The 17,531-nt window shown below is 37.0% G+C and overlaps 1 protein-coding gene and 2 long non-coding RNA genes across 9 annotated transcripts in view; 1 reads left to right on the plus strand and 2 right to left on the minus strand.

The window, feature by feature from the left end:
• Positions 1-17,151, plus strand: part of STXBP5 (syntaxin binding protein 5) — a 119,743-nt gene extending 102,592 nt beyond the window's left edge. For 6 of the 7 annotated variants that reach the window (XM_081854324.1, XM_081854326.1, XM_081854325.1 and 3 more), the window contains 4 exons: positions 4,931-5,096; positions 6,170-6,281; positions 7,571-7,791; positions 9,560-17,151. In XM_081854324.1, coding sequence (XP_081710450.1) covers positions 4,931-5,096; positions 6,170-6,281; positions 7,571-7,791; positions 9,560-9,601 — 541 coding nt within the window. In that variant the 3' untranslated portion in view covers positions 9,602-17,151. The remainder of the gene's footprint in view (positions 1-4,930; positions 5,097-6,169; positions 6,282-7,570; positions 7,792-9,559) is intronic. The other variant, XR_014154462.1, reaches the window with a different exon arrangement.
• The window catches only part of LOC309337680, a 318,963-nt gene that overhangs the window by 66,134 nt on the left and 235,298 nt on the right, over positions 1-17,531 (minus strand). The window lies entirely within an intron of this gene.
• LOC309337681 overlaps positions 1-17,531 on the minus strand; it is a 34,037-nt gene that overhangs the window by 1,873 nt on the left and 14,633 nt on the right. The window contains exons 3-4 of the long non-coding RNA XR_014154479.1: positions 6,645-6,715; positions 53-149 (exon numbers count right to left, since the gene is read on the minus strand). This is a non-coding gene — a long non-coding RNA (uncharacterized lncRNA). The remainder of the gene's footprint in view (positions 1-52; positions 150-6,644; positions 6,716-17,531) is intronic.

Consider the following 17,531-nt stretch of genomic DNA (forward strand, 5'->3'; position numbering starts at 1 on the left):
CAATGGTATTTTTGAATTACTTAAACTTACTTACCTGCGTTAACTAACTAACCTGGGATCAGAAGCTTTGAGTGGACTGTGCTGGAACAGAGATGCAGGCAGGGTGCCGCTAGGGAGGAGGAAGATTGCCCAGTGCAGGAGGCGAACCCCTGGAGGAATGGGGCACAAAAAAGCAGGACTTTCAGGAGCCATACTGTGTCTCTGGAACTACAAAACTGGTTCCATGCCCTCATCTCGAACACCAATTCTCAGCCAGAGGAGCAAGTGCAGTGGTTGCAAACCTCAAACACACCAAGATGGTAGTGGAAGGTACAGTGTACAGAATGATTCCTGTCACTCCCCAGAAAAGGAAGAGATTTGTAGTCGTGGCAGGTGACTCTCTATGGAAGAGGACAGAGGCAGCAGTGTGCAGAAGAATAACCCATAGTTTCAGTTGTCTCTACACAGTTGACTCTCTATATTCTTCATGCACAGAATATGGGAAACAAGCAATTAGAACTTGAGCACTTAATGCAGGATGGCAAATATAATAATAATAATAATAATAATAATAATAATAATAATAATAATAATAATAATTTATTATTTGTACCCTGCCCATCTGGCTGGGTTTCCCCAGCCACTCTGGGCGGCTTCCAACAAAGATGAAAAGTACACTAAAATGTCACATATTAAAAACTTCCCTGAACAGGGCTGCCTTCAGATGTCTTCTGAATGTCCTAATAGGCATTACTGAAATCTGGTGGGATGAGACTTATGACTGGAATATAGAAATTTAGGAGTACAACCTGCTCCAAACAAATAGATCGAACAGGAAGGGAAGAGGAGTAGCATTATATGTTAAGAAATTGTACACTTGTGAAGAGATCCATGACTTGGAACATAGAAGGCAGATTGAGAGAATATGGTTAAAAATTGTAAAAGTGACCTTACTAAACATTCAAAAAGGAAAGGTATAGTAGTCATGGGAGACTTCAACTACCCTGATATCTGTTGGAGCTCAAACTCTTCCAAGAATGTAATTCCTCAATTGCCTCACTATTTCATTTCCAATAAGGTGGAAGAAGCAACAAGAGGGTCATCTCTCTTGGACCTGGTCCTCACCAACATAGAGGAACTGATGGACAAAGTGAAAGTATAGGGAACCTTGGGAGGAATTAATCATGTTCTTTTGAGTTATATGATACCTACAGGAAAGCTGAGTGTAATGGGACATGCGCTCTGGACTTTAAATAGGCTGATTTCAAAAACCTTGAGGAACTACTGTGTGAGGTCTCATGGTCAGAAATACTCTTAAGAGAAGGGTGTCCAAGATGGATGGGAGTTTCTTAAATGTGAAATATTGAAGGCACAGACAGTTCCAACAAGAAAGAAAAGTGAGAGGCACCTAAATAAATGACTGTGGCTTCATAATGAACTTACAGATTAGCTGAGATGTAAGAAGGGAATGTATAAGGGAATGTATAATAAATGGAAGAAAGGAGAAATCACTAAGGAAGTGTATACATGAGTTGCAGGGAGGTCAGGCAGGCCAAAGCTCAGAATGAGCTCAAGCTTGCAAGATAAATTAACAACAGTAAAAAAAGGTTTTCTTTGGCTATGTTCAAAACAAGAGAAAGAAGAAGCAAGATCCTCTGATTGGAGTAGACAGAGAAATGCTATTGGGTGACAGAGAAGTGCTCAGTGCCTGCTTTGTCTCTGCACCCAAAATAAAAGCAGTGCCCAACCTGATGATGACAGAATAAATGATGCATGGAAGGAGCTGCAGCCAAAGATGGGAAGAGGTGGTAAGGGAACACCTAGCTACTTTAAATGAATTCAGATTTCCAGGGCCTGATGAGCTGTACTCAAGGATACTAAAGGAAATTTCAGGAGTAAACTCAGAGCCTCTGCTTATAATCTTTGACAATTCTTGGACAACAAGTGAGGTCCCAAAAGACTAGAGGTGGGCAGGTGTCCTCAGCTTCAAAACACGAAAAAAAGTTCCAGATAACTACCAATAGGTCAGCTTGACATCAATACCAGGAAAGGTCCTAGAACAGATAATTAAACAGTCAGTTTGTGAGCAATTATAAAAGGACACTGTGATTACTACGACCCACCATGGGTTACTCAAAAACAAGTCATGTCTGATGAATCTCATTTCTTTCTTTTTGATAGTTACAAGCTTTGTGAATCAGGACAATGCTGTGGATGTAGTGTATCTTGATTTCAGTAAGGCTTTTGACAAAGTCCCTGTGATATTCTTGCTGAGAAACTGGTAAAATGTAGACTGGACTAGATGACTGTTAGGTGGATTTGTAACTGGTTCACTGACCAAACCCAAAGAGTGCTCACTAACGGTTTCTCATCATCCTAGAAAAAAGGGACATGTGGATGTGGAGTGCTGCGGGGTTCTAACATCTTTATAATGACTTGGATGAAGGTATTGAGGGGACAGACTCCCATGAGAGGTGGTGGACTCTCCTTCCTTGGAGGGTTATAAGCAGAGGTTGGATGGTCATCTGTCATGTATGATCTAGTTGAGATTCTTGCACTGCAGGGAGTTGGACTAGATGACCCTCAGGGTCCCTTTTATCTTTACAATTCTATAATTCTATATTTTCCGAAACAATCTGCATTGGCATATGCAATAGATCTATAGAGTTTGTTTATAGGATTCTGCAAGTAGGTCAAGACTTTTTGTTTGTTAAAATAATATCATTGTGTTCAAATAAAGAACTATACAGGAATTCTAGAATGTGCTGCCCGAAAAGACTCAGCACTGGTAACTTGCAACTTATGCACATTTAACTTGTGTCCACCTGCTTTACACACTTGGCAAAAATTTTTACAAAGGAATGGGCATCCTAAGGGGATGGCATTCCCATCCACCACTAAACCCTATATGTTTTGACTATACACGATTTTGGCTTTATGCACTATCCCTGTAACATAACCCCAGCATATGTTGAATGTCATCTGTATTGTGTTTTAATATTCTGATACAACTTGTACCAAGATGATAAATTTGTTAAGCTGCTTTTTATCAGCTTACACATCCAAAATATCAAAATTATTCAAACATAAATGGTACTCATGAACATCTTAGATCATATTTATTTGACAAATGTCTTTTCCAGCCACCTATGAAGTTGTCCTTAGTTTCTGCCAATCTTTTGTCCTCAGCAGTCCTGTTCAAAGAAGAGTTGGTGCTTGTGACCTATAAAATAGGTTCAAGCTCATACCCTGAAGATCACCAACTCCTCTGTTTCATGATCACGAAGAATGACTAACACAATATGTTTCACAATACCCTTTGTATACTATATCTGAAAAAGTGCAGTGAAGTTTAACAATTCAGTAGACATAATTTGGCCAGCTGCTATATTTTTTCAGTATTGTAGTTTACCTTTTGAAGTGTTTTTTATTTCCAGGCAGGACTTAGCAGTGGTTCTAGTCATTATCTATAAGAAGAGACTCTGTTCTTTTTTCCTTGTGATACATCTTTTAAAAGCATCTAAGTTTAGTGAGGTCTGTGGTTGGTGTTCCAACCTTGGAGTTGCTGAAGGAAATGTGTCCTAAATTAGAAGCACTACTTGGATTTTCTGTACTGTCCAGGATCTGAGAAACTTTACAGCTAGTTCTGTGTGCCCAGTGGGGCTTTGCAATTGCATTGCTCAACAAACATCCCCCATGCTACATAGCAAACTTCTTTTGAAACTGAGGAGGCTCCAAAGTAACTTATGAGACCATGGTGTGAGGGTAGAGGGCTACTGTTCATAAGAAAGTGGAGAATGTATCTAACCATTATGTGGCTGGAAGGCAGCTCATGATGCAGCCAAATTCTCTCTTATCCTATTCTCCCCCAAAGCCCCTTGAACAGTGGAAGCAGTGTTGTACATGGTTGCAGTATGAGAGGAAAATCACGTAAGATCAGAAGGGGAAATTCCCTCTTCACACTGTAGCCCCATACAACAGTCCTGCATTGTTCAGGCAGTCCCCAAACCTCTAGAGAGCGTTTTCAGGAGGCTACACTGGGTATAGCGGGAGAGAGTTTGGTTGCATGAACTGTCTTCCAGTCACACACTTCTCCTAGATGCAACTTCCAGTCACACATTTCTCCTAGATGCAACTCACATAGGAGCCAACTCCTAGGGGCAAAAGTCCTTTTGGTCCCTCAATAAAATATTTGAGGAGGCCAGACCCTAACAAAGTTAATGGGCATTGCCATTGAAATGGTGTGTGTGCATTGCATCATGTGATCGATTATGGGGGGCGGGCCTTACTTGCCCCCCCCAATATTTTATTCAAGTTGGTACCCCTGCCCAAAGTAAATATAGCAACTCTTTGCCAGTGGTGTAGCGTGGGTTGTCAGCACCCGGGGCAAGGCAAGTAATTTGTGCCCCCTAATCCGTGGATTTGCGCCCCCTAACCCATGGATTTGCGCCCCCTAACCCTAACCCCAACCCCCAGATGTTGCGCCTGGTGCGGCCGGGCCCCCCTGCACCCCCCACGCTACACCACTGCTCTTTGCATCTCACAGAGCTTTAAGTGTACATTTAATAGTTAGATTCTTTGTTTGAATGTTTCTATTGTGTATAAGATCAACATCTTTTTCACAATGATTCTTCATGCCCTATTTAAAAACACAGAATAAAATCCCAGAGAATCAAACTGGCTACCATTTTTGGAGACGTACAATGCACCAATTAGATTATATATATATCCTTATGAAAAATAGTTTGCATACATTTATATTTTTATTCTTTCAGTTGTGGAGGACTTAGGGTAGGTGGGCTAGGAATCTGCATAAGCCTACATAGTTCTGAAAAATGTAAGCTTTTAGGGGGTTTTTTAAAGGCATTTTATGCAGTGTATCAGGCTTTAGAAAAGTAGATAAAGTGCTCATATCCCACTTTTAACATTTTTTCCTTTCTGTTTTCTTAAGTTTGCCAAGTTTAAGGCCGCTGTTGGATGTATATTACTTACCGCTTACCAACATGCGGATAGCCAGAACATTTTGCTTCACCAACAATGGGCAAGCTTTGTACCTTGTATCACCTACAGAAATCCAGAGAATCACCTATAGTCAAGAAACATGTGAAAATCTGCAGGTAAAGTATAAAAGATTCTTGCGTAATTATTTTTTAATGTAAAAGCATTATTTGAAGAATAGACTACTTTTGTCTTTTAATTTATAGCTGTTGTTTTGGAAGGAGAGATGAAACAAGTCCAGATGGGTTTCTCCAGCATGGAAAAGAGACCTGGGGGCAGGGAATTAGAATTGAATCAGATTTTTATTTTTTTTAAGAAAAACTCTGTTCTCACAACCCATATACATTTAGTTGGGCTGTAGAGGTTGCACCTGATCAAATTCATACTGAAGAGATGTCTTCAGTATAGGTATCTAGTGCCCTCAAATGGTAGCAGGCAAAATCACAGCTCCAAGGCCATTTTCAGGACCCCCCCCCCCTTGTTTGCAGAACAGTTTCGTTTTGCATCTTGACTCCATCTTCTCTGTTTCGTCCAGGCTTGTAGCTTTCTTACTTGTTCCTTGTCTCTGTCAGTAGCTTTAATAGTTTGTATGTGTTCCGTTAAAAAAAGGGGGGGTGGAGCCATTCCCTCTACGGTTTGAATTTTCCCATGCTTTTTCTAACTGTGCTAGAAACAGCATGGGAGGTGACTGTGGAGCCTAAAAGGGAGCCCTGCTGGATCTGACTCACTTCCACAAATGGAAGGAGGAACAGCAGGTCAGGATACAACCCACTTTAAGTCAGTGCAGAAAATTGTCAGTATGTTTCTGTGTGTTGTCAGCTTAATCTTTACATTTGGTCTTACTGAATGTATTAAACTAAAGTATTTATTTGAAGGCAGTGTATTGTAGTAAGTGAAGAACATTTAACGTTGAAGAAAGTGAGGCAAGCACAGAGTTTAACTGCAACTCGAATTTCCATCTGAGTAAAGGTTAGGTAAAGATATCGTTGCGACTTAACAACTTTTCAGTTAATCTAATGCATGCTAAATTGTTTGAAGCAAAATGATAAAATCTACAAGGGGAACTGTATGGGGACTTTGAATTCTGAAGTCAAGTGAGAATACAATGAGAGTGCATTAATAGTACTTTTGTCCTTTGTTATGAAATCCAAATAAAATTTCAGATATGACTGAAAATGATTTTTCTTTGAAGGAAATGTTGGGTGAACTCTTCACACCAGTAGAAACACCAGAAGCACCAAACAAAGGGTTCTTCAAAGGCCTATTTGGAGGTGGTGCACAATCACTTGACAGAGAGGAACTCTGTAAGTTCATTACATTTTTTAAAATAAAAGAATAGCAAATGAGTAGAATATATTTATTGAATGCAGACCCAAGTTGTAAAATGAAACACAAAAATATTAACTAGAAACTAAGATTAGTGCAATCTATTCCCTCGTATTAACTACTTGTGTATCATTGCACATACCTTCCCATTAATATGCCCATTGTCTGAGTACTATCAGTTTTCTGAATTAGAGTAGAATATTAAAGATAAAACCTTTGCCCAGTCCTATGCAGAATTATTTATTAATTTATGCTCAATGGTATAGATTGTAGTCACGATACACAAGGCAGATTACAATATTAAAATGGCAGATAAAATGAATAATGGGTTGGATACTGACTTGCGATTACTGGAGTTTTGCTGGCACAGTAGAAATATTATTCCTGATGGTTATAATAAATCTAGGCTAGACTAAAATCAATAAAAATCAACAATAAAATAACAGTGTAAAAAAAAAAAATCAACTAAGTAGCGAAGTTACATAGTTATAAAATTACAAAATGCACAAATAGCTGGTCCCTTAGTCCTGGTCTAATATCTAATCCACAAGTACTTGGCAAGAACGAAAAGGCTGATGTCAACGCTGAAACAGCAGTTCAAGATGAAAAGGCATCATTCTAGTTGGAGCTGTTAGGATCTGCAGTCCTACAACATCTGGAGGCCCCAAAGTTTTCCATCCTTGGTGCAAGAGAACTATCCTACCTTTGGAGTTAATTTTTAATGTAGCATCACATGATGCAATGCTGAGAGACCCACCCACTTTATAGGCCATCAAAGAACAGCAGACGTGTCTGAAAAGAATATTTATATTTTATAATTTATCAATCTTTAATGGAACAGATTTTTTTAAAACAACTTAATACATCAACATAAAGAGATGTAAAACAACAAATGCAGTGAATCACAAGGCAAAATGATGCGATGACATCTCTACACATCAATTTCTGGCATTGTGTTCATGAAACCAATAGTAAGCTAAGCTGGCACTCACCTACCCAGCTATTTATAGCCTAATTTCCATACAGATTATCAGTTCATTGCAAACAAGAAAAGAAAAATAATTGATTGTATCAGAATAGTTTGGTTTTTATGTTAAATATGTTGTGTAATCAATCATAAGATGCACAACACTTTATTTTCTTTTAGTTTTATCCAAAGCTTATGACATTTCCACTTTTAATATTGAGTTCAGCTAGCTAGTAACTGGTTTTTTTGTATGGAAGGATCCTGAATAGAATCTGGTTGATTTTCTTTTTTCATATTCAGTTGGAGAATCAGCTGCTGGAAAGGCATCAAGGAGCCTTGCCCAGCATATTCCAGGTCCTGGTGGTATTGAAGGGGTCAAAGGAGCAGCATCAGGAATAGTTTGTGAATTGGCACGAGCCAGAATAGCACTAGATGAAAGAGGACAGAAGTTGGGAGAACTGGAAGAACGAACAGCAGCCATGATGGCCAGTGCCGATTCTTTCTCAAAGCATGCGCATGACGTAAGTAAAGTGTCAACATGGTTCCCAACTATGGGTATGGGAAAGATTATGGAATAAAGAATGGAGATTTACAGCCTGTTATACACTTAAGGAAAATCTTTTGAAAATGTTTTACAGGTGGTATATAACTCCCACAAAACTATCCAAAATGTATAAAACAAGATCTAATATGTGCTGGAGGTGTAAACAGGCAGAAGGGACACTGTTTCATATGTGGTGGGGCTGCAAAAAAATTAAGATTTTTTGGAATATTATATATGAGGAATTGAAAAAAAATGTTTAAGCAAACTTTCATAAAGAAACCAGAAGCCTTCCTCTTATGCATTTTAGCTTCAGATATTCCAAATGTTAAAAAAGAGAATATTCTTATATGCTACAATAGCAGCAAGAATATTAATTGCCAGGAATTGGAAAGGAGAATTAGTACCAACAAAAGAGGAATGGCAGGATAAATTATTTGAATATCTCGAACTGGCAAAAATGACGGAGACAGTTAGGAGACAGCCAAACCCAAAGTTCAAAAAGGAGTGGGAAATTTAGAAAGAATATTTTAAAAAAACCAACAACAGTGCCCTCAAGTTAAAACCTGGACATGCTTTGATTAATTTTCACAAACCACAATATGGATTATAAGTATAGTATTCAGATAACAGAAAAAATGGCAAAATGATTAAAGAAGCAGTTTATTAAACAAATAAGAAAGACCTGCTTTGAGGAAGACGGAAGTCTATTGGGGAAGATAAGGAACTGGGAATTAAGAACATGGTGGCATAAGTTCTTTTGTAAGAACATGTGGATTTATCGAAGGATGGATTTTTTGTGTGTTATTTTATCATATTTGTTAATTTGTGTGTGTGTGTGTGTGTGTGTGTGTGTGTGTGTGTGTGTGTGTTAAGAAAACGAATTAAAAGCATATTTTAAAAAAGAAAGACATTTAGCGCTTTCACTCATACACTGGGTGAGTGACCCTTTCACTAGACAAAGTGAGGTGGCAGTCAGAGGTGAGAGATGCTGAGAGGCAGGGAGCAGCAACAAGGTGTTGAAGGACAGAGCAGTGTGTGTCATAGCTTGTGTTCCATAAGCTAATCTCCTGCTCTCCAGGTGCAGTGGAAGACACTGCCAATGACCAGGTTTTATGTAAGATTAAATTCTTAGGTTAAATTGCCAGGAATGGGGGAAGTTGGTGCCATCATGTATCACTGGGTGATAGCTGGTTTTCAACAATATATCACTAGCTAAACATCACAATATACCAATATATCACAATGTCTGAAATTAGGATGGAGCTATGTAGAGGCACTGACTGGCTTCATGGTTTTTCCCATATTGTGATTTTTGCATAGCATACACACACATACATAATGATTCACAATAAATTCCCAGGTCAAAAATTAGAAAACCGTTATCATGATAATGGACTTCAAACTGGTTTTGGACAGTATTATATATTACCCAGCCTTAATCTTGTGCTTCACCTCAGGCAGCAAAATACTTTAGGCTCGTTCTGCTTTCACACCAGAATCCAGCAGTATGGGAACTAAACTTTATATTGTCACAGGCAGATGGCAAGAAGGCTTATTCATGCACAACTTCTATCCACTTGTTCATGTACCTCTGATCTCCTTAATCATTTAGTTATTCATCTCCTTTACTTAATAGGCAATTCTCTATTCTTAGAATTCCCTCCTTACACCAACTTCAAAAGTGAACTGTACAGTGTACCATACCATATGCGTAACTATGTTGTGTTCCTCTGTTTCATTTTTAGATGATGTTGAAATGCAAAGATAAGAAATGGTACCAGTTCTGACAACGCATTTCCAAATGCATCTATATAACTTTACCTTGAAGAAAAATCTCCTTTTCATTAACTTCTGCAGGACCAGCGGAAGTGCAAGGGTGTCAGCCAATGGATACTGATCTTTCCTAGCACAAATCACACACTGTTTTACCTCAGTCATGCAGCTTTAACTGAGGGTCATTATATTTAAAACTGGCACCCACACAGTGTGTGTGTGTCTTTACCTGTGGGCTGACTAGGAGCTTGGGAACAGTCAACAAGAGAAGACATGGACAAAAAGGAAACTTTGGTATCAGATGAGCAGGGGCAATGCAGGATCTATCCTGTGTTAATATTTCATATGCCAAAAGTTTTTGTGCTATTGTTGTTGCTGCCAGTGTTTCATCCTCCTGTAGGAGGCTGCAATAAATCAGGGGTCCAAGAGCTAGAATAAAGTTGTTCATCTTAGGGGACTACTAGTAGCTGATCTATACCTTCCCTCCTTAGAGCACGCCATTATAGCTGTTACTAGAAATGACTTGATGCCACCAATTTTCTGATCTGACAAAAGAAGTATGCGAGCTCCATTCTGAATCTATACATAGTTAACATGCACATAGTATCTTCTTGGACCCCTGATCTAGTATTCTTGTATTTGCATCACCATACTGTGGCTGTGTTTGGATGTCATTATAAACCATAGCTTAGTGTGACAGAAATGAAAAGCAGCAAGCATTTGGGCTCTTGCGCTCTCTCTCTCTCTCGCTCTCTCTCTCTCTCTTTGTTGTAGCTACAATGAGGTCATTGGAAGCTTTTGATTAACTGTAGCTTGTTAATTTTATCTGAACCTGACATAATGTGGTTAATTTTCAGTATGGTTTATTTGAAACATACTTTCAAGCATACTTTCAAACCATAGATTATAAAGCTGGCCTGTTTTGATGAACCATTGTTACACTTAACCATGGTTTAAGGTTTGGACCTGACACGATATAGTTAATCCAAAACAAAGCAAAAGCTTCGGAACTTCTTGTAGCCACACCAGAAGAAAAAAGATGACATGTGAGGCTTGCTGCAGCTCATTCCCATCACAACAAACTGTGACTTAGCATGACATCTGAACACAGCCCATGTCAAGTGCAAAGCAAGAGAAGTTTTTTTGCATTGTAAAAAAAGTGATTCAACTGCACATCATGCTGAAAGTTTTCATTTGTGTTATGGCTGTGTAGTGTAAAAAGTAAAAAAAAAAAGTCTACCACAATGAGGAAAAAAATGTCATCTTTCAGTCAACCCTACCTTTTTTATTTTCCTGAAAATACAGTTAGTCGATTTATAAAATATTTGTAATTGGTTTTGAGTTTAATTCATGCTGTACATCTTCTTTTGTGTGTTTAAGAGAATGTATTAGTGCAGGCACTTAAACAGGATCTATCAGATACGTAGCTAGCTTATATGCCCAATCAGACTTAACTACCAGGTGAAATAGTCCTTAGTTCAAGCAGTGTTGAACTCTGGGATACAACTTGATGGCTAATAGCAATCATCTTTATTACTTGCATTAGATTAAAACGGTTCTTGGGTTTGTTTTTCCTAATACAGTTCAAAGAACCTGTTAGCAAGTTAAAAAAAAAGCAGCAAAGAAGCTGTCTCCAGAATTTCAAGCACATTTACTTGGGAGCAAGTACCGTTGATTTGAATTGACTTTTCCTCCATGTAAGTGTTCTTAAGTTCACTGTATGAATTGCCGAGTGACATTAAAGTCAGAATGGATCGTTTCCAAAACTTGGCGTTTAATATATGAATATTTTACCACTTTCGCAACTGGTAGATTCCTACTTTGATTTGTATGAAAGGAGGGATTTAAGATGTGCCAAATTGAAGCAGTATATTTTAGCTAATGAAGGTTGCACCAAAGCCATAGTGTAATAAGAGTATATGAATTTATTTTAAAAAAATATTTATGAAAATGCTTAAATAATAATCTTAGTCATGTTGGAAGCTGGAAATAGTATGAATTTGTGATAATTTGCAAGCAGCCTGAACTAGTTGAGGCTCTGTCTGTAAGAAAGTGCCAGAGGTTTTGGGTTTTATTTTCCTAAACTTGGTGGTGCTGTGCACAAGTTGAATGGGTTGTCTTTAACTTCTAACATTGTGAACATAGACTGCAGTTTGAGCCAAAACAAAATTCACTAGTGTGGGTTCAGCATTGGCATTTAAAAATTGTGTTCCCCGTTTGTTCCCTAAATGTAATGTGCACTCCAGGTTGAAAAAGTTACTGGCTGGTCCTGCATAGTGTGTTTTGCTATATATAGACTTGCCTCTAAGTAAATGTGATTAAGATAAGGTTATAACCCTTCAAATTTGATTCAACTAAATCGCTGCAGCATGCTGGTTGCAACCAAAGGTCACTTGGGGGTGGGAAACTCTACAATCTGCAAGAATGTTTGAATCTGTGTTTCAGATTGGGGCTGCTGGATGGTGTGTTTTTGTACTGTACTTATACCAGCTTTTTGTCTCCCTGCAGTGCAGCTTTGGGTAGAGTGCCATGATATTCAATTATCCATATGAGAAGCAGATTCAGTTCTTTCCATAACCACACAGTGCTCTAAGTCTAAGCCTACAGAAGTGATTTTGGGCAGCAGCCAATCCTCTACAGCAAATATTTGAGTCAAAACTAAAACAACTTGTTTAGGGACTAGTTATTCACTTTTTCATTCTGCTGCCTGGAAACAGATTTTCTGTTTTAAACAAATTACTTTATTTGCATTTAGCTATATGTGAAAACACTGAGAAAAATCAATAAATCAAATAATAAAAAAATTGTTAAGTGATGTGGACATTCAAACGTAAACAGTAGTAACTGTTCGTTATGATAACTTCTCTGTGCATTAGATTTTTTTTTTTTATGTTAAATTCTGTCTTGTGTACAAATGGCATGATCCAGCCTTAGATAAGCACTTTTAAACCCCACTGATTTCAAGTGGAGATACATACCTTACTGATTTCTCACGGCTAATCTTCATATGGATTGTGTCAAATATGTATTTTGTATTTGGAGTCAGAAGCACAAAACGTAATAATGAACCTAACATAACATTGGTTTATTTTTTTTAAAAGGGGGAAGTCTGTCTTTCCATACAAATTAAAATTATAGTGATTAATTACTTATGCCCACTATAGAAAATGCCCAGAGCAAGATAACTCTATAGTAAATGAAGATTTACTGCTATCCACATTCCTTTGCAGAAAATCCCCAAAGTGGTACACTCCTTGTGAAGCTGAATTATTTGAGGCCAGATCTGTAGCTTTTTGAGCAGCAAAGTTTTGACACCCAACAGGAAATGAAGAATAAGGAAGTTCATACTAGCACAAAGAATAGCATAGTATCTATTATAATGTGTATGTGTTCTCACATTTTATACCATAAATAAAATAATTTGCTTTTTTTAAAAAAAAAATGCAGAAATTAAATAGTAGCAAATTGTTGGGCTGTTTGTCTAGTCTGGGCAATTCAGTAATGTTTGTCAATCTCACTGCAGCAAGATGTACGAATAGGGAAATTTACTTTGTATAGAGTTTGTTTGGCATAATTTGAATTTGATTGTTTGATCAAATTATCAAATAAGGCTGTGTACAGATAACTTTTAGATACTGGGAGGCAGTAGTGTAGAGCTGCTGTTGGCCATGGTAAACACATGTTCATTATTTTATTTTATTTTTTAGGCCTCCCATAGTTTCTAGTTAAACTGATACTGGAAGTTTTTTTGTAGTGTTGTGCTGAATTTTCTCAGGGTTTGAATTTTGACTTGAAAAAGGGAATAGAGGTGGGAGATGAAGTTCGCTGAAAGGGTCTCCCATCTTTTTCATGCCAGTTTGATGCTGTTCAGTACACCAAAACATTACTACTGGAATATGATTTTTTTATTTAACTTGATTTCTTCTTAGAAATTAATGATATCATGTTGCTATACAGATTTGGCTAGGAGAACTTTTCCCATAAGATTTGTTTCCTTCTGGTTACATAAGTTCCCAAAAGTTTGGTTTCCCTTTCAATTCTACAGAAGTAATTTTTAATGGTGCTGAAGCGGCAGTTAATAGTGGCTGTTGCAAGAAACTTTTTAAAAGGTACTGTGGAGGGGGAAACTGAAGAGGATTGTGCAGCTGCTGTACTTTCAGAGGAACAGGAAGACTTGCCACTTTCGAGCCTCTGTCTAAAAATTGGCAAGATGTGGAAACATGTTTTGTGGCAAGATAAAAAAACTCATGAAATGTGCATATTTCAATTTAGCCCCCCTCCCCACTTCAAGTTATATCCTGGAAAAGCAAAGATAATCTTTCAGAAACATTACCAGCACTGCTGCAATAGATAATGAATTGTATTTTGGCAAACTGTTGTAGATCCCTATTGGCTATTGACCATAATTTCACAGACACACATGTACATTCTCTTGATTTCTAGATTGCTCTTGGACTTAGTAAAAGTTGATATTTTAGTATATCAAAGCATGGAGTCCACACCAAGCACTCATAGAACCTTTTTGAAAGGGGAGTACAGTTTTCCTTCAGAGTAAAAGACCTACTTGTGAATGTGACTAGAGGAAGCTGCTGCACTTAGGAACTACAAAAATAAAGAAGAGACTCTGCCCAAGCAAGGCTCCTTCTCCAATTACCATTTGTAGAATTATCAAGCTGCTGATGCTGGGTCGGGGCTCATGCCACATTAGCTGGGTTAATTTGCTGCCAGTGCTACAGAGGAATGAGCATCTAAACTCAGCCTAAACTTTTTTTATATATGACTAAAATGCAAACAAACTGCTGCTACTTGTCTTTCATGTAATGTTACTGTGTTTAATTATAATTAAACTAAAGACATGTTTCTTTAGGAAGAAAACTGCCAAATTGTAACTTCTGAATGTTACTTCATGTAAATAATTGCGTGTATTCCAAGCAAGTCTGAAAGTGTGACACCATCAATATTCATTACATTACAGTACAGTAGATATAAAGTTAGTCAGCTGATTTCCATCTGCACTTGTATGGTTTTGTTACACATTTTTGCTCAAGGCGTCCCTCATCTGACAAATACTACATTAGAAAGCTATAGCCAAAGGTGATTTTTGATGCAGTGATGTTTTCTTTTTGCTTTCTATAGCACTGATCTAATCTGAACCGTAAACTTGAATTTCTTTTCCCTGCACCTTAAGTAATGCAACCTTGAGTACTTAAATCCTTTCATGTACATCTGAGTCTTGAATTCACTTATCTGTACATAAAATAGTTTGGAAAGTTATTTCTGTACACAAACAGCTTTGCACCCTTTGCATGGACAAATTCTTTTATGGGCAGGGACCTCCATGCCCATAAAGGAAGAGGATCTGTGAGAATTAAGACTGCATACAGGGACCTGCTTCCTCATTTGAAATAAACAGGCAAGTTGTCACAGGTGCTAGAGTTCCAGTGCTAGATTTGGAAGATTCATAAGAACGATAGACAATTTCTCTGAATATTTTCTTTATTTCAAAATTACTGAAACACTTTCAGATTTGTTTAATAATTACACAAAACTGCAATCTTGTTCACAAATAATATGTGCTTTGGTTCTATGGATATGAGTGAGAGTTAAGCACAGGTAACCATGGCTGGATTGCAGCCACAGCGATATTTATACATTATGCTATAAGAATATAGTTTGTTACCAAATTAAAATATATGCTCTATCTTTTAATTTTAAAAAAAAACCTTATGTTAAGTTTGTCAAAGAACTTAATGTATATATATTATGCATACAATTAAGCTTATAATAAGAAATAAATTCATCTCATATCGAGATAACAGTAACAAATTAACCCATCTTGATTAATTAGAAATACTCTAGAGTTACTAGCTTAAAATAAACCTATAGTTTAATCTAAAAAGAACTGCTACAAGAAGAAAGTATATATATACACACACACCTCAGTTGTAGAACTGTTTGAAATAGCTGCAGCTTGTTGATGGACATTTATCATAACTCTTCTTTTTCATGAGTATATATAAAATTCTAGATTTTCAGGTATTTTCTTCAGCCTTTTAAAATTTCCAAAAATTAAAAGTGGATTCCATGTATTTTTGTCAATTAAAGCTTTCCTTTTGTATTTTGAAGTTCTGGTTTCTGCATATATTTTATACTCATTGATTGTTACTTGTCCTCAGAATGTTTTTTAAAGTGCATATTCCTGTGGTTGGTGAACCATCCTATTTGTTAGTGCTCTGATGCATACAGATAAAAATATGACTGCACTTGTAGTGTAGTTGTGGTGTGCCCAATGATTGAAAATGCTCATTGTTTGCCTTTGTTTACTGTACAAATTCTCAGCTGCACTTGCTCCCACAGTCTAGATATTTATCTGTGAAGTATTGTGAATTCTTTCCCCCTGTGAATGTTAGTGACATTACTGCCAAAAGAAATAAATAAAGATCCTGTTTGAATGAATTTTATAGTTGGGGGTGGTGGGCGGTAAACAAAGCTAAATGTCCAGTATATGTGAATTATCTGAATTTTTAACATTGTTTAACATGCATCAAACCAAGAAAAGTGCATGGCTACTACTATACATGTTTCCTATATAAATCATGTTTGTTTCAAGTTCACAGATGAGTGTAGTTTTTAATTTTAAAACTAATTTGAGATATAGTTTTGATTATAGAAATCAAAGATGCAACTAAATAAGTATTAGCATTTTTTGATAAAGCACTTAGGAAATTGATCTTTCTAAACTTCAAGTGACTGCAGTTTCTTCTTGACCACTACATTTTTTAAAAATATGAACAAGTTTTGATTTTTTGATGAAATCATGGCATCATCCATGGAGCTGCTATTTGATATTGGCTAATACAAAATGGGGAAACTGTTAAGTGTTAACAACCCTTTCAAAATTTGTAAATAAATTGTACTCATTTTACTTTAAACTCATACACCACTATTCATATTGGTTACACCTAGGAGGAGCGGCTTCTGGTTATGCTACTGTTTTATTATGCAAGCATCATTGCAGGGGTGGGGTGGGAGTTCAGGGGGATGAAGAACATCAATAAATGTTTCTCACATTACTCATTGGATAAGCATGCTTGATGTAGAACTTCTAGCTTATATGTATCTTAGTCTCTGTGCATTGTGTCTTTTTTGTTTTTAATTTATTCCTCACTTCCACTTGTTAATTTCAGTCTTGCGGAGCCCCACTACGTGTTCTGAAGATGAAAATGGGAAATGCATCTTAGGATAGGGTTGCAAATTCATCTGTCTACCAATATAGTTTTGTATGAACTCCAATCCATACCATTACAAATGGAAATGTTAGACTGCATAGTTATTTTACTTTATGTACTTGATCCTAAAGTATGTCATTACAAACATTAAAATTAAGTATGGGATATTTTTGTAAATAAAAAAAACCTGTGCAGCTGGTATTTTAAAAGGAAAATGTACTATACATTAATGTTTCAGAAAATACTGTTCATATGTGTATATGAATGTGTCATTATGCTGAAGGGCTCTGAATGGGCAAAATAAACTATTCAAATCTCTCCTGAAACAAAACAAACCTAGTTTTTGTTTCATGTAATCATTTTCCCTCTTGATGCAGTTCATGCTTGAGGGTATTTCTTACTGTTGGAAGAAATGCAAATGTTCCTTCAGGATTTTCCTATATTCATCATCTTAGATGTGTTTAATTGTACTTTGAAAATCTATCTGATTTTCACTTTCATTGATTTTGCTGGTGATTATGTGCCAGATCTCTGTAAGAAGCTGTCGTGTCTTCTAGCAATAAAGAGAAACATGATGGTCAGGGAAGTCTCTTTCCCACCATGCATGGCTCCATGCTTTATACTATAATGTTAAGCAAACTTCAGGACTTCTTCTGTGTTATATGAATTGGAAGATAAAATTTATTATTCCATGAATGATAATGTGCTTTGATGT

Source organism: Podarcis erhardii, assembly GCF_964252035.2.
Source record: "Podarcis erhardii genome assembly, chromosome: 3".
NCBI classification, from domain to species: Eukaryota; Metazoa; Chordata; class Lepidosauria; order Squamata; family Lacertidae; genus Podarcis; species Podarcis erhardii.